This window comes from Myotis brandtii, unplaced genomic scaffold (assembly GCF_000412655.1).
Source record: "Myotis brandtii unplaced genomic scaffold, ASM41265v1 scaffold577, whole genome shotgun sequence".
Taxonomy (NCBI): Eukaryota; Metazoa; Chordata; class Mammalia; order Chiroptera; family Vespertilionidae; genus Myotis; species Myotis brandtii.
In genome coordinates, this window is record NW_005370161.1 from 884,148 (window position 1) to 908,057 (window position 23,910).

Below are 23,910 nucleotides of genomic sequence, written 5' to 3' on the forward strand. Positions count from 1 at the left end.
GGCCCCGCCACCACTGCAGTGGCTGGGCACGGCCGAGGGCCCACCCCCGCGGCGTTCTGATTGGCTGCACGGGCATCTTCCCACCGCGCTTCGCTTGATAGCCGGTGGCGCGCCTGTGGTGGGTCCTGGCTCGGTGTGCAGGTTGCAGAGATCCCGGCGGCCGTCATGACCGAGGGCACGTGAGTCCTCGCGCTGGGTGTCCCACCAGAAGGGAGAGCGTGGTCGGGGCGCGGAGGAGGTCCCGCGTGGGCGGGGGCCGCCTGGGGTCGGGGCCGAGGAGAGCCGGGTGGGATGGGGATCCTGGGGAACCTGGTGGCCGGCGCCTCCGCTTGCCACGACAGATAACGGGGCAGCAGCGAGAGGCCGGAGTGGCGCTGAGAGTGTTTCCTGCCTGCGCGTTGCTGGAGGGGAGACCTCCGGGCTCTGAGCTAAAGAGAAGGCAGGATGGCCACTCGTGATCGTTTCCAGGTGTCTGCGTCGTCGAGGGGGACCCTATAAGACAGAGCCCGCCACTGACCTCAGCCGCTGGCGACTCAGCAATGAGAGGGGAAGGCAGGTGTGGACTTATTTGCAAGAAGAGGACCACCCCGGCCGCGGGCAGACTGCGCTGGAAGCTCACTCCGTGGGACTGGACACGGTGGGTGCTCGAGGGCTTCCCACACAGCCGGGGACTCCTGCTCACGCTCCTGATCCTTAGCCGGGAGCACCGGGAACCAGCAGGGAGTTTCCGAAAGCTGCCCGTGGAGGGTGTCTTCTTGTTGAAGTGGGAGGGATGTGCAATGTGGGGCCGGGCCCACCTGCCACTGAGGCTGGTTCCTGCGGGAATCAGCTGGTTCTATACAGGGCGTGAGTTGAATTTGCTTCAATTCCTCTATCAGTAAGTCGTCGGTAAGAAACTGCTCTATTTTATTTTTTTATTATTCAGAAAAAATGTTGTTGGGTTTGTGTGTGTTTTTAATCCTCACCAGAGGATATGTTCTTACTGAACTTAGAGAGAGGGGGAGGGAGAGAGAGAGGAACATCGCAGAGGGGGACCCCATAAGACAGAGCCCACCGCTGACCTCAGCGACCTGGGTGTGTGCCCTCACTGGGAATCCAATCTGCAAACCATCTGGGGCATGCGACAACGCTCCAACCAGCCGAGCCACCCGGCCAGGGCAGAAAAAATGTTTTTGATCCAGTAAATGTCATAGAAGAAATTCAGCTAGTCAGAGAGTATGCAGTGTAAATGGGTCTCCTGGTTGTGCCCCGGCCACCAGTTGCTGTGTGGTCCTCTGGCCCCTTCCTGTGAGAGAGAGGCCTGAATTTCAGGTCTGCGTGGGCATCGGGGCCCCACCCCACGCTCTTGGGCACTTGGAGAAGTGAAGAAATTTGCAAATATGTGTGGCTGGAAAGCGAAACCATGAGAGCCCGGAGCTGTCCTTTTACTTTGCTGAGATGGTAATACCATCATCGAAGAGTTTCAGATTTTTTAAATTGAAACAGCTGAGACTTTTAAAGTAATTCAGATTCATTATTTCGGCCTGGCCACAGACCCCCTCAGGTCTCATCTCTCTTTTCTTTTGCAGGGGAGTTACTTTAAAGACTTGTCCAAAGCCCACACAGCCCATGAGGGGGCTCTGAATGGGATGACATTTTACATGGGGCTGCAGGCCGAAGATGGGCACTGGGCGGGTGATTATGGCGGCCCACTCTTCCTTCTGCCAGGTAGGAGGGTGCTGCCCCGGGCCCGTGGGCGAGGCGACCCTGGGGCATCATTGGGGTACTGGCCTGACCTGGTTCAAGCCCTTGGTGTATGTCTGTGGTGTGAATGCGCAAGCAGCTTTGCACCCAGGAGCTCACGTGGAAAAGGGCTCGGGGGAGGGGTTACCCTGCACCTTAGTTATCCTGGTGTTGGTGCTGGGAGAGGGGGGTGAAGGCACAGCCAGCCCAGTGTTGTGACAAGGGAAGCAAGGGCGCTCTGGGGGTAGGGGAGGGGTGGCTCTTGCGTCCCAGGCACGCCAGGCGGAGGGCTGAGCCTGTGCGAAGGTGCTGGTGGCAGGCAGGGTGGTCAGTGGGTATCTTTAAGCTCTCTGTGGGCTGCTTTGGCTTGTGAACGCACCTTGAAGGAGCTCAGCCAGGTGAGCTACAGGTTCGGGTTGGTGAGTGCCAGGAACATTGCTGCTGGGCCCTCCCGGCACAGAATTAGTTTGGCTAGACAAGACTATTGCACCCTAAAAAAACAAAAACAGAAAACTATTACATCCTGCAAATGTTTCTCTAAAGAAACACTTAGTCTTTTGGCATGGACTTGCCCTTGGGAGCAAGTCAAGGGTTCTGTCTTCTCTTCGGCCCACCTGGAGCCTGTGGAGACTCTTCCCCTGGTCTGCTTTGACCCTGGGCAAGGCGACAGGACTTCAGATGCCTCGGCCACCTCACCTGTGACATGGAGAGGATGGGAATCTGGTTTGAACATATGTGCACATATGTGCATCACTGTGGTGAGCACTGGTTTCGGGGTCCAGAGGAGCAGCCTTCCCAGGCTTGTTTCTGTGCCAAGGAGAACCTTGGGAATAGCTCCCTGTCGGGAGGGGTCCTCAGGAGGAAAGGGGCTGGGATTCGCAGTGCCGAGTGCCTGCTCCCAGGGGCAGACATCTTTTCTGTCCCACAGGCCTCCTGATCACATGCCACGCGGCGCGCATCCCTCTGCCAGCTGGATACAAAGAAGAGATGGTGCGGTACCTGCGGTCGGTGCAGCTCCCGGACGGCGGCTGGGGCCTGTGAGTCTGCTCGGCCCTGTCACTGCCCATGTGTACATACGTGTGCACAGATGTTCTTGTGTAGGACATGCACCTGTCGAGGGGCGGGGTGACTGTAACTGGACCTGGCATGGGTGGGGGAGTGGTCAGTGTCCCAGCTTGTGTTATAAATTGGTTGCATGACTCGCTTAGAGACCTGAGACCCTCACCTGCAGTGAAAACCATCTGGCTGTTATCACGAAGGCAGAAGGAAATTGTCTGCAGCTGGGGCTGGCCAGCTCTCCCTCGTCTCAGCCTGCCTTTCTGTGGCAGGGCTTGCTCTGGGAACAGGACCCTCCCCCAAGGTGGCCACCTGCCTGCCCACCCTGGTTGTGGGCTCTGGTGGGCCAAATCCACACCACTGGCCTCCATTACAGAACCCTAGGGGAACAGCTCAGCCTTTCTCAACAGGGCTGTGAGCCCCAGCTCTGGCCTGTGGGTCCCAGCACGTCATGACAGATGCTGAGGTGTCACCAGTGCCGTATGACTGCACAGGGTGGCAGCGTGCCCTTACACGTTGCCCTGCACTGTGTTCTGTGTGCCATGGTGCTGAGTGGGGCTTAGATGGATTATGTTGATTGAGGTGTGGGAAGTAAGCAGAGGAGGCAGGCAGGTTCTGCAGGGCCGGTTTTGGTTGTCATGCGAGGTGGCTGTTCTGGGTGTTTCTTGTGTTGTCCTGTTGTCAGTGTAGGATGTGTTCCATTCCTGTGCCTGGAACCTGTGCTGCTGGGGTGGCTCCAACTTGGGTAAGAGTGTCGCTGACAGCCAGGTTGGAGCCCCGCCCTGCCTGCTAGGTGGGCACACATATGTCAGGGGCAGCCATAAGTGGCCCTAAGAGAAGGCCGAGCATGTGTGCTCACTGCCCCTCATCGCCTCCTGAGGACATTGAACTGAAAGCATTGCCTAATTTCTTAGAAATAATAAAAGATGTCCTTTTCCCACCCTGTCTCCCGCTCCTATAGGCACGTTGAGGACAAGTCCACGGTGTTTGGGACTGCGCTCAACTATGTGTCCCTGAGAATCCTGGGTGTTGGGCCTGACGATCCTGACCTGGTGCGAGCACGGAACCTTCTTCACAAGAAAGGTATGCCCTGCACAGCACATGCTGAGGGTCCGGGCTACTTTGCTTAATGAGTTCTTGCAAATGAGAGATAGAAAGATGCTCCTTCACCTGAAACAGTGGGCGAAACACGTGAACAGGGAATTCATCAAAGCAGAGAAGTAGAAACGGTGTCACCTTACCAGTAGTTTTTGAAAAAGCAAATTAAGATAACCATATACCCTCCTGTTTGCTGGGTGGGCTCTAGCAGCTAGCACCTCTCCCCCTGCCTGTGTGCTCTGAAGGCTGTTCATTGCAGCCCTGGGGAGGCTCCATGGCTCCCGCTGACCGGAGTCCTTTCTTGCTGCTCTCCAGAGCCTGGCAGGCCTCACCACCTGTCTCTCGTGGCCACTCCTCCGTCCACCTGTCCTCCTGCTCCGGTGCTCACACACAGGGGCTCCTGTCAGCTCCTGGAAGTCCTTTCGCACCTCAGGGCTCTGCATGCTGCTTCCTCTGCCTGGGATCCTGCGTTCCACCCCACCCCACTGCTGTGGGAGTTCCTCCTCATCCTTCACCTGGCACCTGGGATGTCCCTCCTCTGGGAGCCATTCCTAACCTGTGTGCATTCTAATGCAATCCCACAGTCTTCTCAGGTGTCGCGCTTGCAGTGACTTCCTCATTAGCTTCTGGTCTCACCAGCTGCTTTCAGGCTCCTTGCCTAGGGAGGGAATGTGTTTGGGCCACACTTGCTTCCCTGGTGGCTCCTGGGTTTTTTACTTCTGAACTCGTGAGTCTGGGCGAGGCCTCCTTGTGAAGCACAGCCAGGATGGTGTTTCTGTGCCTGGGACCTGTGCTGCTGGCGTGGCTCCAACTTGGGCCAGAGTGTCACTGACAGCCAGGTCGGAGCCCTGCCCTGCCCGCTGAGTGGGGACACACGTGAGGGTCAGCCATAGTGGCCCTCAGAGAAGGCCGAGCATGCGCGCTCACTGCCCCTCATCGCCTCCAGGCCCATGTGATACAGGCTGCTGCGTGCATCTGGGCCCCTCACCTTCCCAGGTAGCTGCCTGTGTGTCTCCTTCCTGAAGGTAGGGCTGTGAATGCCTCTCCTGGGGCTGCACACACTCATGTTGGGGAAGCTGCTGACCGACCCCGTGGCTGTTGTGTGGGGTTTGGAAGCCTTTGCCCTCAATTCAGACAAGAAGGGCACGCGTGACTCCCGAGGGTCCAGTTGGAGGGAGATAACATGGGCCTGTTCTCTCTCCAGGTGGAGCTGTGGCCATCCCCTCCTGGGGGAAATTCTGGCTGGCTGTCCTGAACGTTTACAGCTGGGAAGGCCTCAACACCCTGTTCCCGGAGATGTGGTAGGCTCGCCTCTGCGGGGTCGTGGCAGCCCGGTCCCTGCTGCCCTACTGAATGGAATGACAGGGCCCTCGGTTCCTGCCTGAAGGATATTGGAAGGAAGGAGGGGGGTGCCCTGGGTTGGGCCATGTGGTGGGTGGGTCACCCTGCTGGGCTGTTACAGGGCCCCTGGAGCATTGTCAGCAGGTGTGGTCCCTCAGGGAGCATCGGGGAGGTTGGGGGCGGGGGGCTTGTGTTAGATGACTTTGGTGGAGGAAGGGCGCATGGTGAAGGGGCCACTGGGGAGTGACAGCGGGGTCCTGCTGGAAGGGCGGAGGGCCCGGCCTCCACAGCCATGAGGTGGGGTGGTGGTGGCAGAGGGGCAGCAAGGTGAAGTGGGCGGAGGGGCTCTGTTACTCAAGGTTAGCCAGTCTGGAAGGGGATGGCGCGTGTCTTGGGGCCATTACAGCATTCCTCACTGGCGGCTTGCCAATTGGACGTGAACCTCACCGGTGTGTAAGGCGTAGGCGAGGAAAGGCAGCCGGTGCCAGGAGCCTGAGGCTGCTGTCAGGGAACTGTGTTGTCCGTGCCCGCCATGAGGTGGCGCCCCTGCGGTCACTGCTGGTCTTTGCTAGAGTGTTTGGAGGGGTGTGGCTTAGAGAGTAAAGGGTAGGTATCCAGGATGGAGGACCTGAACCCAAAAGGTAAAAAGAAAAGCACACCCTTTAAAGTGAGTGGAGGAGCTCTTAAGAGAGTGAGGGAACTGGCTTCAGGCTGGGGATCACATGCCCGACTCTCATGACTGGGAACAGGGAGGATACACGCAGCCCTGTGCCTCCCTGAGCCCCCAATATGAGGACGAGGGCTTGAAGGGGAGGGTAGAGAAAATACCCCCGGTACTCACCCACCCGGGAAGGTGCCCTGGCTATGCTGATGTCAGAAAACACATGTGTGGAGGTCATGATCAAAGGCTCAGGCCTAACCGTTTTAAGTAAACTTTGCATTTTGGAATAGTTTTCAATTTCCAGAAAAGTTGCAAAGGTAATCCAGACCTGTCCCAGAGACCCCTCACCCGTTTCTCACTATTAACGTTCCATGTTACCATGGTTTGTCTGCCACTACTGAGAAACCACAGATAGTCCTGAACCTTAGGACCGCGGTCTCCTGGCTTTAGGATGCATTTGGCTGAACCAGAAGTGGCCTGCACCCTGGGGCACCCAGGGAGGGGGTTTGACCGCTTCCCTTGAGAGCATGGTTGTGCTCGGCCACTCTGAGTCCATGTTTGGGAGGCCTGGGGCTGTGGTGGTGCTGATGGCGGGGCTGGGGCTCCTGCTTATCCACTGTCCCCCCCAGGCTGTTTCCTGACTGGATGCCGGCACACCCCTCCACACTCTGGTGCCACTGCCGTCAGGTCTACCTGCCCATGAGCTACTGCTATGCCACCCGGCTGAACGCTGAGGAGGACCCGCTGGTCCAGAGCCTGCGCCAGGTGAGGAGGACCTGGGCCTGGGTCATCCTCAAGGTCGGCTGTGCTCGCCTGGTCCCATGGGCCTGCAGTGCTGAGCCCCCTGAGGTTAGGGCAGGGGTGGGCAACCTTCTTGTGAGTGCGTGCCAAAACCAGCAAAATCTCTGACTCAAAATTCTTCTGCGTGCCAACCCTAATTTTTTGAGAACATGTTACGCCTACTTGATATCTCTTAAGGTGTACGTATGTGAAGAACCATGAAGAAATAATAAAATTCATTCGAGCGACAAAAACACAGTATATGATGATGAAAAATACATTTATTTTTAATGTATACATGTTATGTAAAATTATTTATTTATCTAAGATGCACCTACACTGAATTTATCTGAAAAATAAGTCGATATTAAGAAAAAAATTGTAAATGGAAGATTGATTATAAGAGAGGATTTCGTGGGCCAGCAAAAGTTACTGGCGTGCCATGTTTGGCATGCGTGCCAGAGGTTGCCCACCCCTGGGTTAGGGTGAGGCCTCCCTCTCCTATCCCCTTAGGAACTGCCCAGAGGGGCTCTTGTGGTGGGATGGGGCGCAGGCACCTGTCCCTGGGAAGCAGGCCCTGAGGTGGGTTGGGGTGCGGGGTGTGGATCAGGGCGTGCCCTCGGGGGGCAGAGGGAGAAGACAGCTATAGGCAGTGGGTGCTGAGGTGCTGTCGCCCCCAGGAGCTCTATGTGGAGGACTATGCCAGCATCAACTGGCCGGCGCAGAGGAACAACGTGGCCCCTGACGATCTCTACACGCCGCACAGCTGGCTGCTCCGTGTAATGTATGGTGGGTGCTTCCCTGGGGCTGGCTGGGCCTCCCTGGGGTCAGCTGACACCTGAGGTGGCGATGAGTTTACTCTCTCATCGTCATGTGGGTCATGTGGTGAGGAGCCGGCTGTGTGCGCCTCATGTCCAGCAGACCTGCCCTGCCCTTGGAGTGATCCTGGGGCTTGGGCCCCTAGATGAGAGAACTGGGAGCTGAGGGCCTTGGAGGGCGCAGTCATTCCTCCCTGGGGGAGAGATGCAGTCCAGGCTCACCTCCCTGTGGGACCCCCAGGAGACCAGCACTGCATGCGGTGTGCGGGGCCCTGGGTGGTCGCTGGGTCCCTGTCCCGTCAATGCTGAGAAACAACTGGGTTTCTACTCACGGAGCCCTCCTAACATGGCAGGGCAGCATGCCAATGTGAGGGGGCAGGCAGGGTGTGGGGTGTGAGGGGCATGGGGGGACAGCAGAAAGGAAGGCTGGAATGGCCCAAGTGGCCCTGTGCCTGGCTGGGCTGAGGCCAGGAGCTCCTCTGTGCCCTGTGCTTGCTGATGCCCTTGCCCCCACAGTAATCCTCAACCTGTACGAACGCCACCACAGCGCCAGCCTGCGGCAGCGGGCCGTCCGGAAGCTGTATGAGCACATTGTGGCCGATGACCGCTTCACCAAGTGCATCAGCATTGGCCCGGTCAGTGCCACTAATCTGCTGGGTGTCAGCCTTGAGTGGGGGAAGGCTCAGAGACCGGTCTCTGGGATTGGGAGTAGGGGTCTCCCTGCAGGCGACCCTCTGCTCCAACAGGACCCCATTTAGTCCCCACCTGTGTGCTTGGCCCTCCTCCCACCCCCACCACCTAGTGCAGTGGTTCTCAACCTTCTGGCCCTTTAAATACAGTTCCTCATGTTGTGACCCAACCATAAAATTACTGTCGTTGCTACGTCATAACTGTAATGTTGCTACTGTTATGAATCGTAAATAATCTGATATGCAGGATGGTCTTAGGCGACCCCTGTGAAAGGGTCGTTCGACCGCCAAAGGGGTCGCGACCCACAGGTTGAGAACCGCTGACCTAGTGTGTCTGAACACTGCTCTTTGAGGCCACTTTCTCAGGATCTTTCTGGCCAACCCACTCCTAATAACTCCTATCTGCCCTTCTCTTATGGGGGTGAGAGCAGCAGGGGTGCGTGGGTTCCATTCCTGGATCCTGCCGAGCCCTGTGACGTGGAACTCTCATTGCTCTGAGGTTCTGAGCTTCTGACCTGGCTTTGCCTTGTGGGGCCAGGTGTGGACACACCTGTGGGACCCTGTGGCCAGGCGCACAGCGGCCAGTGCAGGGTCGGGGAGGCCGGCTCGAGGCCATGGGCGACGGGTGCAGGAGGCAGAGCAGTTCTGAGCCCCTGGCAGGGCATGACTGGGGCTTCGTGAGGTACACCCAGTCGGTGCAGTGCCACCCAGCCCCACTCCCGTCCCTGCTCCCAGGCACTTTCTGGGCCTCCTGGAACCCCAGTGGATCGAAAATGATGATGCCCCACAGCGCAGTCAGTTGTGTTCCTTTTATTATTATTATTATTATTATTTTTTGGTGCCCTTGACTGGAATCGAACCTGGGACCCTTCAGTCCACAGGCTGATGCTCTATACACTGAGCCAAACCAGTCAGGGCAGTTGTGTTCCTTTTAGCAGCACTGTGACTCTCAGCTTTGATTTAATGTGCGTAAAGCACGTTTGACAAGTTAGATGTAGGCCTTAGTTGGATCTTGCCTTAGGAGATCCCAGAGTGGAAGGTCTGGGCCTCTAGAACATGCCATTCTGAGCAGGCAGGTCTGGCCTGCATCTCCCCTGTGCCCCTCTGTCCCCAGGAGCCCACTCGGGCACCCTGCTCGCTTGCCAGTTTGCTGGGCTCACACCTCTTACAGGTCTCCCTCCCTCCTCTGCGCATACTCTGCCCCTTCCCACTTCCCTCGGAGACCAGGTTTCCTGGACACCACGGGGGCTCTGTCTCTCAGGCCTGGAAGCAGCGTGTGCTTGGGAAATGTGGGGTAGACCAGAAGGCCCGGCCTGGCCTGTGGGGGCTGTGCTGGGCCCTTGGTGGGGTTGGGCGACCTCCTCATGCCCAGCAGGTATGAAGCAGAGCCCTGACAGGCCCATCTCCTGCAGATCTCAAAAACCATCAACATGCTCGTGCGCTGGCGCGTGGACGGGCCGGCCTCCTACGCTTTCCAGGAGCACGTCTCCAGGATCCCCGACTACCTCTGGTGAGTGTGGCGGGAAGGGCCCAATTGGTGTCACACTTTGTCTCTGACTGGCGTAGCTGAGAGCCCAGAGAAGATGTTTGTGGACCCCACAGCTGCAGCGGCAGGCGTGTGACTCTCTACCTTCATGTCCCAGCGAGGGTGCCGTGGCGTCTGGTGTGACACTGGAACCAGTAGTTTCAGGGTCGATGGAAGCTGAGGAGGGTTGTGTTTGAGTGGAAAGGTCCACCCCTTAGTGCAAACTGGGTGCTTCTAGGAGGCAGAACCAGGAAGCCTGTGAGCGGACAGGGCAGCTTCAGGCGAATGTCAGGAAGGCTTTGGTGATAAGGAGAGCTGGTCAGTTATGGGTTGTGCCTTGGAGGGAGCTCCTGCTGCCCCCTCACCCGGCTGGGGAGAGGAGGCTGTCCTGAGCCTCCTGCCCATGCGGGCTCTGGGCACCGCCTGACTCCCAGCTCTTTGTGCTCTGCTCCCTGACCTGGCTTTTCTCTTCACAGGCTGGGCCTCGATGGCATGAAGATGCAGGTGAGAGCTGCTGGGCCGGCTGCTGGCTTCCTTTGCAACCATTCCTGCCTGTGGGTTTGAGATTTACAAATCACTCCTAACAAGGCCTGGCAGTGTGATGAGCAGCTGCAGGCCCTCCATCCTGTCTCGGAGGGTTCATGGCGCGCCTCCAGGGCTGGGAAGTGTGCAGGAGAGCCCGGAGCCCTCGGATTGTGGGAGCGCTGAGGGTCAGAGTCCTCCAGGGTCGTGGGAGCACAGGGGGTCTGCAGCCACCATGCGGGAGCGTCTGTGAGCCAGAGTAGTTCAGGACTGCAGGCCAGGAGCGGACAGTGACCTCAGAGCCCACACAGTGGCCTGACTAATGAACTGCAGGCCTCAGGTAGGAAGCGAGCCCTGCCCCCAGCCTAGCACCTGCAGAGCTGCTCCCGCCCTCAGGGTTTATGGCTTCGTCCCTCAGCCCTGAGATGCACTCCCCTGTGCCTTTTGGTGCAGGTGTCCCATCGATTTGTGCGGTTTGGATGTGTAGGTGATCTGACACCATCACCCCACCTCCCAGCCCCCCAGCATATTTCCTGTTTGTGACCCTGGGGTGGGATGCCACAGTGCAGGGCTTCCTGGGCTGACCTCCTCCAGCTACAGGGGCCCTGCAAACAGCAAGCCTTGGAGCTGTTGGGCCACCCTGAGGGGTTTTATCTGCTGAACCCGTAGGGCTCAGTGTGGGAATGCAGAGGTTCCAGCAGGGGCCTTGGGGTGCACAGGTCACTGGGCCTTTGGGACGGGCCCCAGGCCAGCGCTCCCAGCGTAGAGCTCACCTCGGTGCCCTCCAGGCAGGCCCTGAGCCCCTCTCCCAGCGCCTGACTCCCACACCGCCAATCTCTTGTAAAAGGATTTTCAAAACATGCCAACTGCCCTTTCACGTCCCAGCGCTCGAGGGCTTCTTTGTCTTTAGGAAACGTCTATGCCACCGCGGAGTCAGGGATGCCTTAGTGTGGTTTGTGCTGGGCTTGTGGGCATCCGGATTAGAGCCCAGTGGCTGATGCTCTCTGCTAGCCATCTCCCAAGTGCCTTCTTTCCTGGCCACCTGCCTCTACAGCAGTGGTTCTCAACCTTCTGGCCCTTTAAATACAGTTCCCCATGTTGTGACCCAACCATAAAATTACTTTCGTTGCTACTTCATAACTGTAATGTTGCTACTGTTATGAATCGTCATGTAAATATCTGATATGCAGGATGGTCTTAGGCGACCCCTGTGAAAGGGTCGTTTGACCGCCAAAGGGGTCGCGACCCACAGGTTGAGAACCGCTGCTCTAAAGGGTCCACTTTCTGGATCCGACCGGTTTCTTCCTCTGGGCCCTGTATTTTCAGCAAATCAGCGGTTAGGCCCCGAGGGTTGATGTCCTTCGGGTTTCTTTTGGCCAGGCAGTTTTCCTGGTGGTGCGAGTTCTTCCCACACATCCCACTGGGCCCCGATCCTGCTGTCCTGTTAGCGCCACAGGTGGTCTGGGCTCAGGTGTTTCCACTCCCATCCCAGTTATCCACCTGCCTGTCACAGTCCTGCTCGGCCTCACTGGGGTTTGGTCATCGGTGCTCCGGTGGGATCTCAGTGTTGACCAGTGAACCAGGCTCCCAGGTTGGATTTGAGGGGGCCTTCCTAGCCCCTTCGAGTCCTCAGCCAGGCCTTACCACCTCAGAAGTGGGGGTGTTTCTGGTCATCACAGTAGGGCCAGAGGCTGTCATAGGGTGGATAGAGGCCACAGGCAGTGGAGACCACAGGGGTTGGCTGTCAGAACCCTGAAGTACCCTGATACAGTCCTTTCCGGGCTGGCGGCCCGATGAAGGCAGTTGGGGCTGCCTGCAGGACCAGCTCCCACAAGCCATCATGGGCTTTGAAGGGTGCACATAGGCCAGAGCCAGCTGTCAGGAAACGCTGGCTCCTGCCTCTTCGCGGGAGCTGGTGGGAGCCTCCGGCACTGACAGATTCCGAGAGGCAGTGGGCGGCTGGGAGGACGCTGCCTGGCTGCTGCAATGGTTCACTCTTTGTGTGCAGGGCACCAATGGCTCGCAGGTCTGGGACACCTCGTTCGCCATCCAGGCATTCCTGGAGGTACGTGGCTGTTTTCTTGTTCCTCGGCCTCCAGCTGATCTTCCTGTGCACCTACCCCTGTGCCCAGGACACAACACCTGCTGACGCTGACTCTTCGCTCTCCTGGGCTCCAAGGCCTTGGCGATGGATCGGCTGAAGCTGGGTCTTGCCTGGGCGGTGGGCTGGCTCGGAGGCTTCTGGAACAGGGAGGCTGGAGGGGCTGCCCCGGAGACATGGCAGTGGGGACTGCTCCAGGCTCTTGTTAAACCCAAACTGCTCCTCCTGGACACTTTGAAAAGAGCCACTGAGCATGTATTAGAGAGAAGCGGGAGCGTGTTTTTATTCTGGTGGAATGAGGTCATGGAATCCTGGGGAGCCCTGAGGAGGGGTCAGGGCTATGTGGGGCCGGGCTAGCGAATGTGAGGTTTGCCATGGACAGGTCAGGACCCTGTGAGTGTGGGTGAGCGGGTGTGGTGTGGACATCCCTCCTGCCCACACCATTTTTCCATCACGTCTTTCTGCCTTATCGGCAGACACCTAAGACCCCGGGTGGGTTTGTTCCTGGTTCCCAGTGGTGGCAGCTGTCCAGAGACCAGCCTACCCCACAGGCTCCTGTGGCCAGCGGCTCAGCTTCTTCTCTCTTCCAGGCAGGCGCACACCACAGGCCCGAGTTTTCCTCCTGCCTGCAGAAGGCGCACGAGTTCCTGCGGATCTCACAGGTGAACCCTGGGGGGTGTGAGGGACTTTCCATAGGCAGAGGTTTCCCCTCCCACCCTGCCCTCTCCAGGTCAAGGGGTGCCTGATTGTGTTTCCCAGCAGTGGGTAGGGCTCTGGGCGGTGGGCCGTGGGGGTGATGCCCCGAGGACCGCAGCACCAGACTCCCCATGTCCTGCTGTGCCAGCCCCGCCGCGGTGTCTGGTGTGGTGGTGACATGTTCCCTCCTGTGCTTTCCACGCATGCCCTTCGTACACTTCCCAGGTCCCAGAGAACCCGCCCGATTACCAGAAGTACTACCGCCAGATGAACAAGGTACCTGCGTCGTGCCTGCTGCCCCAGGCCCTGGGAGAGGCTGCCTGTTAGCTGGGTTGGGCCTTTTAGGAGGGCTCCTCCCTCGGTGTCCTGGGGCTTCTTGCTCTTACGGATGCATGTGTGGGTTCCAGCGATGCTCCTGAGACACCCCGACTGAGGTGCATGGCTGAGGCAGCTGAGCCATGTGGCCTCTTCACATGCTATGTGCACGTCCGTGCCCGAGATGCTTCCAGACAGACACACGTCCAGACATGAAATAAACTGTTGGGCTGTGAATTAGAGTGATGTGGGGAGGAGAGAGGGCAGAAAGGGCCGTTTTCTCGTGTGTGTGTGAGAGTGGACAGCTGTGGCTGTGTCCCTCTGGGGGTCAGGAGGGTGCCTGTGGTCCTTTCTTGTGCCCAACGTGCGGTGGGGTGTGAGGGCGACGCTGGGGAGAGGCTATAGTCCGTGGGGTTCTTGTGCTAGAAGCTGGAGGCCCATACACGTGTGTGTGGCTTGGGGCTGTGGCTCCCCACGGGTGTGGAGGGTGCAGTGGCTTTGGGTGATCCACCCCCCAGTCACAGTCTCTGCTCTCCAGGGCGGCTTCCCCTTCAGTACTCTGGATTGTGGCTGGATCGTCGCCGACTGCACAGCTGAGGCCTTGAAGTCTATCCTCCTCACGCAGGAAAAGTGTCCTTTTGTCACCACGCACGTCCCGCGAGAGCGGCTCTTCGATGCTGTTGCTGTGGTGAGGCTGCTGGGCACGGGGCTCTGTTCCCCAGGTGCTGGGGGCGCCGTGCACGCAGGGGTCCCTCGGGTCCCATTAGTGTTGCAGAGGAGCTGTGCACGCACGTGTACTTCCCACAGGGTCTGTACCAGCCAACACTCAGGGCCAAGACCGTGAGCCAGAGGGGCATGTCCTCTGATGGCACCTGTGCTGGGCCAGCAGGAGGTCCTGGCTGGGTGTGTGCGGAGCCCTGCGCTTCCCAGTGGGTGTACGAGCCTTGGGCTGGTCTGGGGTGGCTGCTGCGGCCCTGTTTTCTCTCTAGTTCTGGAGGCTCCTTCGGGAGGGCTGGCGGTCTCCACTGGGTATCTGGTAAAAGAGGACACGCCATTCAGCACATCCATTTCAGTGCGTGTCGTACAGCGAAGGGCACGTGGTTCCACAGCACATACATGACTTATAAATGCATGAGTGTGTCAGGGTGTGTTCCCAGACAGTTACTTATGGTGTAGCTGGTCAAGAAAGGTTGCAGCCCATGCTCAGGGCACCTGAGAGTCTTGGTCTGATGTGAAAACTAGCTCCCTGCTGCTCACCCCTGCCGTCAGCGCTTAGCCCTGAGTGCTTCCGAAAGCCCACCCACCTAGCCTCGGCTGCTCGCACATGCTCAGCGCTCACGATATGTGGTCTCTGGTTTTAGTTGCTGAGCATGAGAAACCCTGATGGGGGGTTTGCCACCTACGAGACCAAGCGTGGAGGGTACCTGCTGGAGCTGCTTAACCCCTCGGAGGTCTTTGGTGAGTGGCTGGCCCGCGGGCATTTGGGCACAACCCGGGCCCTGCCTGCCCCAAGGCAGATTCTCTGACCAGAGTCCTGAGGTCTTCCCCCCGGCCAGGGGCAGTGCCCACAAAGGCTCTGGAGCAGCGGTTCTCAACCTGTGGGTCGCGACCCCTTTGAGGGTCTAACGACCCTTTCACAGGGGTCGCCTAAGACCATCGGAAAACACATATATAATTACATATTGTTTTTGTGATTAATCACTATGCTTTAATTATGTTCAATTTATAACAATGAAATTGGGGGTCACCACAACATGAGGAACTGTATTAAAGGGTCGCGGCATTAGCAAGGTTGAGAACCACTGTTCTGGAGGATGATGGCGGATCCTTTAAGGAACCCCCCAATCACCGGAGCGTTCCATGCTCCCCGACCTCCACAGTTGGCTGTGTTGCCCTTGCAGTAAATGGAAAGCTGTGGTTCTGTCGCAGAGTCACAGCCGGCTCTGGCCCGAGCTGGGCCGACTCCTGCTCTGTCCTCCTTGGAGACTCCCTGCCTCCTGATGCTCCTGCAGGGGAGGTGTGGTGGGTACCCTCTCTCCCTGTTCCTCGTGTTGAGTGTCATCGTTCTGGTCTGTGAGGGCCAGTTCTTTACCCTGACCCGCCTTTGTGCCTCTGTACCCCTCCTATAACTGAAACATGGTCCAGTGGAGGGTTTTCAGGGTGGGTATAGCTCTACTGTGTGCTCCCTCCTCCACCTTCCGCTGGCCTGGTTGTCCCACAGCAGATGGGCCTCTAGGTCACTCGGTCACCAGGTCACCAGGTCACTTGTGTAGGTGCCACCTGGTGGCTGTGTCCCTGGGCTGGTCGCTGGTGACACCTTCCTCGCTTCCTCCAGGAGACGGTCAGGCTCTTGATGAGCCTTGCAGGCCCCGCACGTTACAGTGCGTGTTCTTCACGATTTGGCCTGAATCGCCGAGGTGAAGCTCACAGGCCTGGATCCTTCCCTTTCACAGGGGACATCATGATCGACTACTTGTATGTGGAATGCACCTCGGCCGTGATGCAGGCGCTGAAGCATTTCCACAAGCAGTTTCCGGAGCACAGGCCAGGGGAGATCAGGTAAGGGCCCGCCGCTCAGCCACAGGTGCCCCCAGCTGGGTCAGGAGCTCAGGCGCTGCCAATAGACATTGAGGGCTGTTGTCCTCTAAGGAGGCCCATCATATAAAGGGGCCCTGGAGTGGAGCTCATTTAGATATGAGAGGGGTTTACGCCTGGTTGTATGCCCTGAAATGCATCAGACACATGTACTTGGGGCTCCAAGGAGCACAGTTATAACAGAAGCGAGTTATTTTTCACATCTTAATAATGTTACGGATCCATACCCCCAGCTCCACCTGTGTCCACATGTAGTTTTATTTATTTATTATTTAAAAAATATATTTTTATTGATTTCAGAGAGGAAGGGAGAGGGAGAGAGAGGTAGAAACATCAATGATGAGAGACAATCATCTATCCAGTGGTTGGCAAACTGTGGCTCGCGAGCCACATGCGGCTCTTTGGCCCCTTGAGTGTGGCTCTTCCTAAGCCTTAAGAGTACCCTAATTAAGTTAATAACAATGTACCTACCTATATAGTTTAAGTTTAAAAAATTTGGCTCGCAAAGGGAATTTCAATCGTTGTACTGTTGATATTTGGCTCTGTTGACTAATGAGTTTGCTGACCACTGATCTATCCGCTGCCTCCTGCATGCCCCACACTGGGGAATTGAGCCCATAACCCAAGCATGTGCCTTGACCAGGAATCGAACCATGACCTGGTTCATAGGCCAATGCTCAACCACTGAGTAACACTGGCTGGGCTGACATGTAATTTTTAAACCTTGTTGAAGTCTGACACGGGCAGAGCAGCATGCAGACCCTCTGTGTGGTGCCTGAGGAACTGTCGTGAAGTGGAAAGAACGTGTGGCCACATGGGCACACACATTGCCAGAAGCTCCCTCCCCTCCTGGTTCTGTGGCTGCTGGGTTCCTGCACCCGAGGACCCAAGGTGGGGACTCCCGGACCTGGCTTCCTTCCCTCTGTCTCCTGCTCGGGAGACGAGACCTGCGGAGCAGCCGTTCACACTGTTCTTGGCCATCGGCACGCGTGCTGAGTGCAGGTGCCACACTGTCCCCATGCTTGTCATGGGCCCACGGGGCTGCTCGTGGTTATTAATCATCCTGCTGTGAACACGTGTTTATCTTTTGGGCACAGAGGATGTTCAGGAGTGACGTGCTGTGTCACAGGAACATGCTGCTGGTTCCTGAGTGGGACGATTCCCTGTCGTGTGTTTCACGGTGAACCTGGTGGAAGCTCAGCTTGGTCCTATGCTTTCCTTTTTATATGTTGGGTTAAATTTGAGCTGTTTTGTTTAGGATTTTTACAACTGTGGTTGTAAGAGAAACTGGTCTGTAATTTTCCTTATTATAATGTCTCTGTCAGGGTCTCCTGTGAAGCGATGCTGGACAGTATATTTTCTTTTCATGTTCTCGGGAAGAATTTGTGAGATTTCTGCTTTTTTGTCCTTATGTTTGGAAACTCCATCTGGGCCTGGAGTTTTCTTTGTGGAAAGTAGTAATAGTGACATCTTTGTTGTATTTCCTGATTTTTTAAAGGGGACTGCTTCTAATATTTCTCCATTAAGAAGGATATTTGTGGTAGGTTTTTGGTAGTTAACCTCTTTTCTGGGTAACAAAGTTCTTTTTTCTAATTTGTTGTTTCTTTCCCTCTGTTGTGAGCAGGTATTGTGTTTAGCAAGTGATTTTTCAATGTCTATGAGATAATGATGTATTTATCTCCTAATGTCCTGGGTGACTCTTGTAGACTTTTCTAATGTTAAAACACCTTTGCATTTCTGGAATGAGCCTGACTTAGTATATCTCTACCATGTTCAGTTCCCAATATTTAGTGAGAATCTTGCATCCATATCCGTGGATGCCGAGCTGTGTCATAGCTCAGCCCGGGAGGCACGAGCCTCGCCTTCCCTATCTGGCCGTGAAAAGCTAATGCTGGGTCCCTACAATGAATTAGGGAGTGTTTCTCCTCTTCCTAGTCCATGGAAGAGTTTGTGTGAGATTAGAATGCTTGTTCGTGATAATTTAGTAGAATTCACTTATAAAACTTCTAGGCCTGGGGTTCTTTTTCTGGGAAAAGTTCACATTTTTGACTCATGTCTTTAGTAGTTATAGGACTATTCAGGATCTCTGTTTCTTCTTGGGGCCATTTTTGATAAGTTAATTTTCCTGATAATGTATATATTTTGTTTAAATTTCAAATGTGTTGTCTCAACTTTTCTCATTTTATCTTAACTTTGATTTCCATTATACCTATAGTCATACTACTCTTTTATTACTGATATAATTTATTTGTACCTTCACCTCTGTATTTGTTTTCTATTACTGAGTAAGAATACTACTACAGAATTGGCTTCAAACAATGTGCAGGGATCACCTCCCAGCTCCTGGGTCAGGAGTTCAGGCTTAGCTGGGCCCTGTCACCAGCTGACCGCTGTCTCCTCTGAGCATTGACTGAGGAAGATCTTCTCTGAGCTCGTGTGGTTGCGGGCAGGTGTCCAGTCCTGTGCAGTGTCAGCCTCAAGGCCTGTTTGCTTGCTGACTGTTGGCTGGAGGCCACCTTTCATTTCTGGCCCCGGGGGTCTCTGTGCGGCTTTGTGAGAGCCAGCAGGGGGAGAGAATCGAGAGAGAGGGACTCTGCTGGCCAGAGGAAGGCCAGCGTGTCACGCGATGCGGTCAGAGGAGTGATGTCCCATCAGCTCTGCAGGAGCTGACGGATGACATGGGGTGAGCCCCGAAGGCAAGGGTCACGGCACCTCGGGCTGTGCTTGTACCCCCTCTCTGGCCTTTCCAGAGAACTGGTCTCTTTATCTGAAGTACCAGTTAGACTTGCGATGGAGCTTCTCTGTCCTCTAAACCTTTTGTTTTCTCTCTGATTTTTAAATTTCTCTGTAAAATTTCATCTTGTGTGATTTACTCAAGCCCCTGTTACTGACATTGTTTTCAGGGATACTGATCCTGTTGCAGCCGCTTCTAATGTTGGTTCCTCCCTCACTGTTTGCTTCCGTCTTGCATTGCTTTTTTTAAAAATATATATTTTATTTATTTTTTACAGAGAGGAAGGGAGAAGGATAGAGGTTCCTCCCTCACTGTTTGCTTCCATCTTGCATTTCTTTAACTCCCTCCTGTGTCCTATAGTTGCTGGTATCTCCTCTCTGAGCTGTTGGTTTATTTTTACATATTTTTTAAGGGGACACCATGCTTATTTTTTTTTTGAGACTATAGACTGGATAGAACTGAGCAAATTGCTGTTTTGCTGGAATGTTCACTGGGCCGTCCTCTTGTGTTGCAGGGAGACCCTCGAGCAGGGCCTGGAGTTCTGTCGTCGGCAGCAGAGGGCTGACGGCTCCTGGGAAGGGTGAGTGAGATGTGTGGGCCCCGGACATGGCTGCACTCACGGTGCGCACGTGCTACACCAGAGGGCTCTGGCAGGAGGCTGCCTGCGACAGATTTCTGGTGGACCTTGTCCCTTGTGAATGCCGGCCCTTCCCCCTGGCGGTGTTTGGCGAGTGTATGGGGCATGCTCAGTGGCCTGTGCCTTATTTGTTGGGTCTGATTATTCACGCCCTCCCCTCTGGGTTTAGATCAGTTCTTATCTTGCTCGTGGTTCCAGTGGACGAGCTGTACCCGAGGGCTGTGGGCAGGCTTGCCTCATGGTCTAAAGCTCTGCAGCTGGTGTGGCTGGTGAAGGCCACGTGGATGTTTCTCTTGAAAGTAACCACAGCCTCCCCATGCTGGACGTGTCCGTCCCCTCACATCCGCTGAGTGAGGCCTGGGCAGCTGAACCTCCGTTTCCCGTGTCTCCCTCCAGCTCCTGGGGGGTTTGCTTTACCTACGGCACCTGGTTCGGGCTGGAAGCTTTTGCCTGCATGGGGCAGATTTACCGCGATGGGTGAGTGCGGGCATTTGCCCCCTGGTGGGATGGGGTCTTCTCAGTGTGAAGCTTTGCTGGGGAGTATCTTCCTTTGATGTTTGATTTTGGGGGTGTTTTTACATTTTTTAAAACAGTGGGAGTGGCTACAGTCCAGGATACTCTCTGGGTTGCGTTGAGGGAAGGGCGGAGGCCTCAGTCCGAGCTGTGTCCAGCGGCCTCATCCAATTCTGCTTGGCTGGGTGGGTGTTCATGGGGTGTTAGGATACACTCTGGGTTGCATTGAGGGAAGGGCAATGTCCAGCTGTGTCCAGCGGCTTTATCCAATTCTGCTTGGCTGGGTGGGTGTTCATGGGGTGGTCATGGCAATGAGGCTGCCTGCAGCTACAAAGCTTTTCACTTTATCCGTGGTGGGGTGACCTCAAGTGCAGCCCCCCTCCCCACAGCCCTAAGGAGGCCCGGCCAGGGTGAGAACCCAGGGGCCTGGGACTCCCATTGTGTGACGGTGTCTCGTGTCTGGTGTCTGCAGGACTGCCTGTGCAGAGGTCACCCAGGCCTGCGACTTCCTGCTGTCCCAGCAGATGGCGGACGGAGGCTGGGGCGAGGACTTCGAGTCCTGTGAGCAGCGGCGTTATGTGCAGAGTGCCCAGTCCCAGATCCATAACACGTGCTGGGCCCTGATGGGGCTGATGGCCGTCAGGTGGGGGCAAAGGAAGGACACTGAACTTGGGGACTCGGTCGGGATGTGGGCAGCGGAGCTCTGCGTGCAGGGATGGGAGGAGGTGAGGTTGCAGGGTTCCTTGTCCAGAGTTATAGGTCTGTCTGAATCAGTGGGTTCCTGCAAAGAGGCTCACTACCCACAGCTGTGCTCCGTGGTCCTGCCTGTTTCCACAGTAGAGCTCAGCCATGTGTGTGCACAGGCAGGTGCACACACAGAGGTGTACATGTGCAGACATGCAAACATGGGTACACAAACTCATGCACATGTAACATGCCCATGTATGCATACATGGGCATGCACAGTAGCCCAGTCTGTGCTGCCCTGTTGGTTCGGGGCCATTTGGGGAATCTTCCTAAAACCCCGTACCAGCTAGGCCAGGTTAGTATGAGCAGGGAACGGGGTCAGGGACCGGCCCCCAGTCTGCCTCCCACAGCTGAGTTTGGTCCTGAACCTGTGAGATGAGCGAGGATTAGCACTGGTGGCTTCTGTGGCTCTTAGGGGGCCTGAGCACCAATGGGCAGAGAGGCTTGGCCTCCTCCTCTCCTGGGGGTGCAGAAGAGCAGTGCCTCATGGCAGGGTCAGAGCAGCAGGTCTGGGGCAGGCGGGGCTCCTCATTGCCCATGTTCAGGCGCTGCCCACCTGGCCTGCTCGCGTCCGCACTCGCTGCATCCTCTACTTCTCGGGGTGAGCTGTGCAGCGAGGGCCTGAGGTGCACTGGTTGTCCCTAGTGGTGCCGATACCTCGTGCATGGCGGGTTAGGTTTTCACATCTTTGTCCCGTGCTGGGCTGTGGAGGGTGAGGGCCAGGTTTTGGCTGCAGCCAGTGGCTGTCTCATCCACAGAGCGGTGATGGTGTGTTCACCGCCTCTTCTTCCGCAGGCATCCTGATGTAGAGGCCCTAGAGAGAGGAGTCAGATGTCTGCTCAGAAAACAGCTCCCCAATGGTGATTGGCCCCAGGTATGCTGCGGGGGCTCTGACCTCAGTTTCCTATCCCCTCCTGGCCCTGTGTCCCTCACGGGGGGCTCATGGGCGGGGGGATTTGAGATTCAGAGACATGACTCACGAGTGGCCTGTGTTGAAAGCAGATCTAAGCACTAGCTTGGGGGGCGGGGCTGGTGATGCCAGGACACTGGATGGAGGAAGCCCTCAGGCTCTGCCTGATGGGCCCCTCACTGCCAGTCCTTGTGGACGTGGGGTCACGAGGTCATGTGAGGTTAACCCCCCTCCCTGGATGAGTCTGGTGTTGACACGCCTGTGCAGGACTGGTGACCAGGCAGGAGGGTGCTGCAGGTGGAGGGGTCCGAGAGCTGGGATGTGGGGGGAGGACTGCTGTTGGGGCTCTGCCTCACTGACTCTCCCCACAAGCTGCCCAGCCCTCCACCTGGGCTCTTGGGTCAGGGAGCCCCTTGCCTATGTGGTGGAGCCTTTGAGTTTAAGTCCCTGTGTCCTTTCAGGAAAACATCTCCGGAGTCTTCAACAAGTCCTGCGCCATCAGCTACACAAGCTACAGGAACGTCTTCCCCATCTGGGCCCTCGGCCGCTTCTCCCGCCTGTACCCCGAAAGTGCCCTCGCTGGCCACCCTTGAGAGGGGGCCTATGGGTGCCTGGCCGGTGGGTGGCGGGCACAGGCGTCCTGTGGGGATGCTGAGTGAGATTGGAGCATCTTGCCGGGACATGGGTGCCCTGTAGCCCTGCCCCTCACTCCCTCACTCCCTCACTCCCCACTTCTGGGGTGAGTCCAGGGACCAGGCCTGCCTAGGGGCATGGCTGCGGGGCTGGGAGGGCTTTCTTGACCAATAATAGTTCTCAGCAGTTGTGCCTTATCTGCCTCCTGCCCGGAGCGGGGCTCACCCCCTGGTGGTTCTTCCTGCGTCTCTTGCCTGTTGGACTGGGAGGTGAGAGTGGGGGCAGAGGGGCTGGGCCTGCCTCTTTACCATGGCCACCCAGGGCTCAGTGAGGACAGGGACCAGACATGCCAACACTGCCCCAGATCTCTGGGCTCACCCCCCGGTGGCTCTTCCTGCGTCTCTTGTCTGTTAGACTGGGAGGTGAGAGCGGCGGCAGAGGGGCTGGGCCTGCCTCTTTACCATGCCACCCAGGGCTTGGTGGGGACAGGGACCAGACATGCCAACACTGCCCCAGATCTCCTCCATGCTATATCGAGGTGCAGCCAGTTTGTGGGACCCAGCATCCCCATCTTGAGAGTTTATAGTCCTCTCGTAATGACAGAAATGCACAGGGAGGCCAAGCATAACAAAGAGTAGAGGTTGTTCGTGGCTTGTGGTTACCACCCAGGGGCATCGCTGTGTCCCAGGGACAGCTGAGCACCCAGCCTGTCAGTCTTTGCCCACGGAAGCTGGCCAGGCAGGTGTGATGCCCAAGGCACTCGAGTGGCTGCCGTGACCCTCCCACCCTAGTTTTCTCTGAGCTGAAGTGGGAGCCAGATTTCCAGGTGATGCTTCTTGGGTGGTAAACCTCTCAGTCCCCCTCTGGCTAGTCTAAACCTTTCTGGTTCGGTGTGCATGGACTTGGGGCTCAGAATGGAAAATCAGGGACCTGGGTTTGCCTTTGACTTAGCGGATGAGCGGCTCACATACTCACGGCCTCCCCGGGGGTGTAGCTGTGAGGAGTCACCAAGAGCTTTGATAAGAGTAAAACTCAGGCCTGGTGAACGCCCAGAGGCCCCACCCCAACACCACCTCCACCTGCATTTTCTCTGTGCTGCCTCCTGGACTGATGGCAGCCCCACCCTGCACTCCCCTGGCCACCTGCCCTCCCAGACAGCAGACAAATGTCTGGAAGCTCCGCTGCCCTTGTCGTTACCTGCCCAGAACATGCCAGGGCCCGAGGCTTTGCACATGTGGCCTTCCTCCTGCTGCTCTCGGCCCTGGGCCCTGTCCCGGGCTGTCCGGGCTCCCCAGCTTCTCAGTTTCAGGGAACAAGAGTAACCGCCTGAAGATAAGCAGGTGCGTCTCCAGTTCTTTCAGGGGAAAATATTTGCCTCAACCTGATTAAAAATCCAGTTCTCTATCCTGGGTAAATCATTGAAGAGCCTTGAATTCAAATTATCTTATTTTCAGTGATCAGATTTTGAATATTATGCTGGGAAATTTTCTCTGGAGTCATACTAGCTTTTCTGCATTCAGCATGATGTAAACTTTATACCCTTTCCTTTGAGGAAATGTTTAACTCGCAGTGGAAACTTACCTCTAAAAGACTACTTTTCCTTAATAACATAATCATTGTTGCTACATCAGTTTAATTGAGGCAATAAAAATATGTTTAAGAGCCCTAGTCGGTTTGACTCTGTGGTTGGAGCATGGGCCCTCGGTCTGAAGGGTCTCAGGTTTGATTGTGATCAAGGGCACATACCTCAGTTGCAGGCTCAATCCCCGGTCCCTGGTCGAGGAGCATGTGGGAGGCAACCAATCAATGTATCTCTC

At 56.4% G+C, this 23,910-nt stretch overlaps 1 protein-coding gene and 1 long non-coding RNA gene across 2 annotated transcripts; both read left to right on the forward strand.

Annotated features, from left to right (window-relative positions):
- The first annotated feature begins 68 nt into the window (after positions 1-68).
- On the forward strand, positions 69-22,456 carry LSS (lanosterol synthase (2,3-oxidosqualene-lanosterol cyclase)). Its single transcript, XM_005878918.2, has 22 exons — positions 69-179; positions 469-637; positions 1,569-1,707; positions 2,651-2,759; positions 3,740-3,861; positions 5,081-5,177; positions 6,508-6,643; positions 7,339-7,447; positions 7,993-8,111; positions 9,578-9,675; positions 10,167-10,194; positions 12,221-12,277; positions 12,904-12,975; positions 13,235-13,285; positions 13,863-14,012; positions 14,686-14,782; positions 15,778-15,883; positions 19,168-19,233; positions 19,687-19,767; positions 20,276-20,446; positions 21,346-21,424; positions 21,922-22,456. Exons 1-22 carry the CDS (start codon positions 166-168, stop codon positions 22,051-22,053), a joined length of 2,202 nt encoding a protein of 733 aa, XP_005878980.1. The 5' UTR covers positions 69-165; the 3' UTR covers positions 22,054-22,456.
- LOC106728258 lies at positions 5,481-6,037 on the forward strand. Its single transcript, XR_001364537.1, has 2 exons — positions 5,481-5,677; positions 5,999-6,037. It is a non-coding gene; the product is annotated as an uncharacterized LOC106728258 (long non-coding RNA).
- Positions 22,457-23,910: the final 1,454 nt, after the last annotated feature.

Bases quoted from the DNA above. Each gene is read 5' to 3' on its own strand.
- LSS (XM_005878918.2), top strand. The intron at 1,708-2,650 runs GTAGGAGGGTGC...TCTGTCCCACAG, and splicing joins CCCACTCTTCCTTCTGCCAG to GCCTCCTGATCACATGCCAC. The intron at 21,425-21,921 runs GTATGCTGCGGG...GTGTCCTTTCAG, and splicing joins CCAATGGTGATTGGCCCCAG to GAAAACATCTCCGGAGTCTT.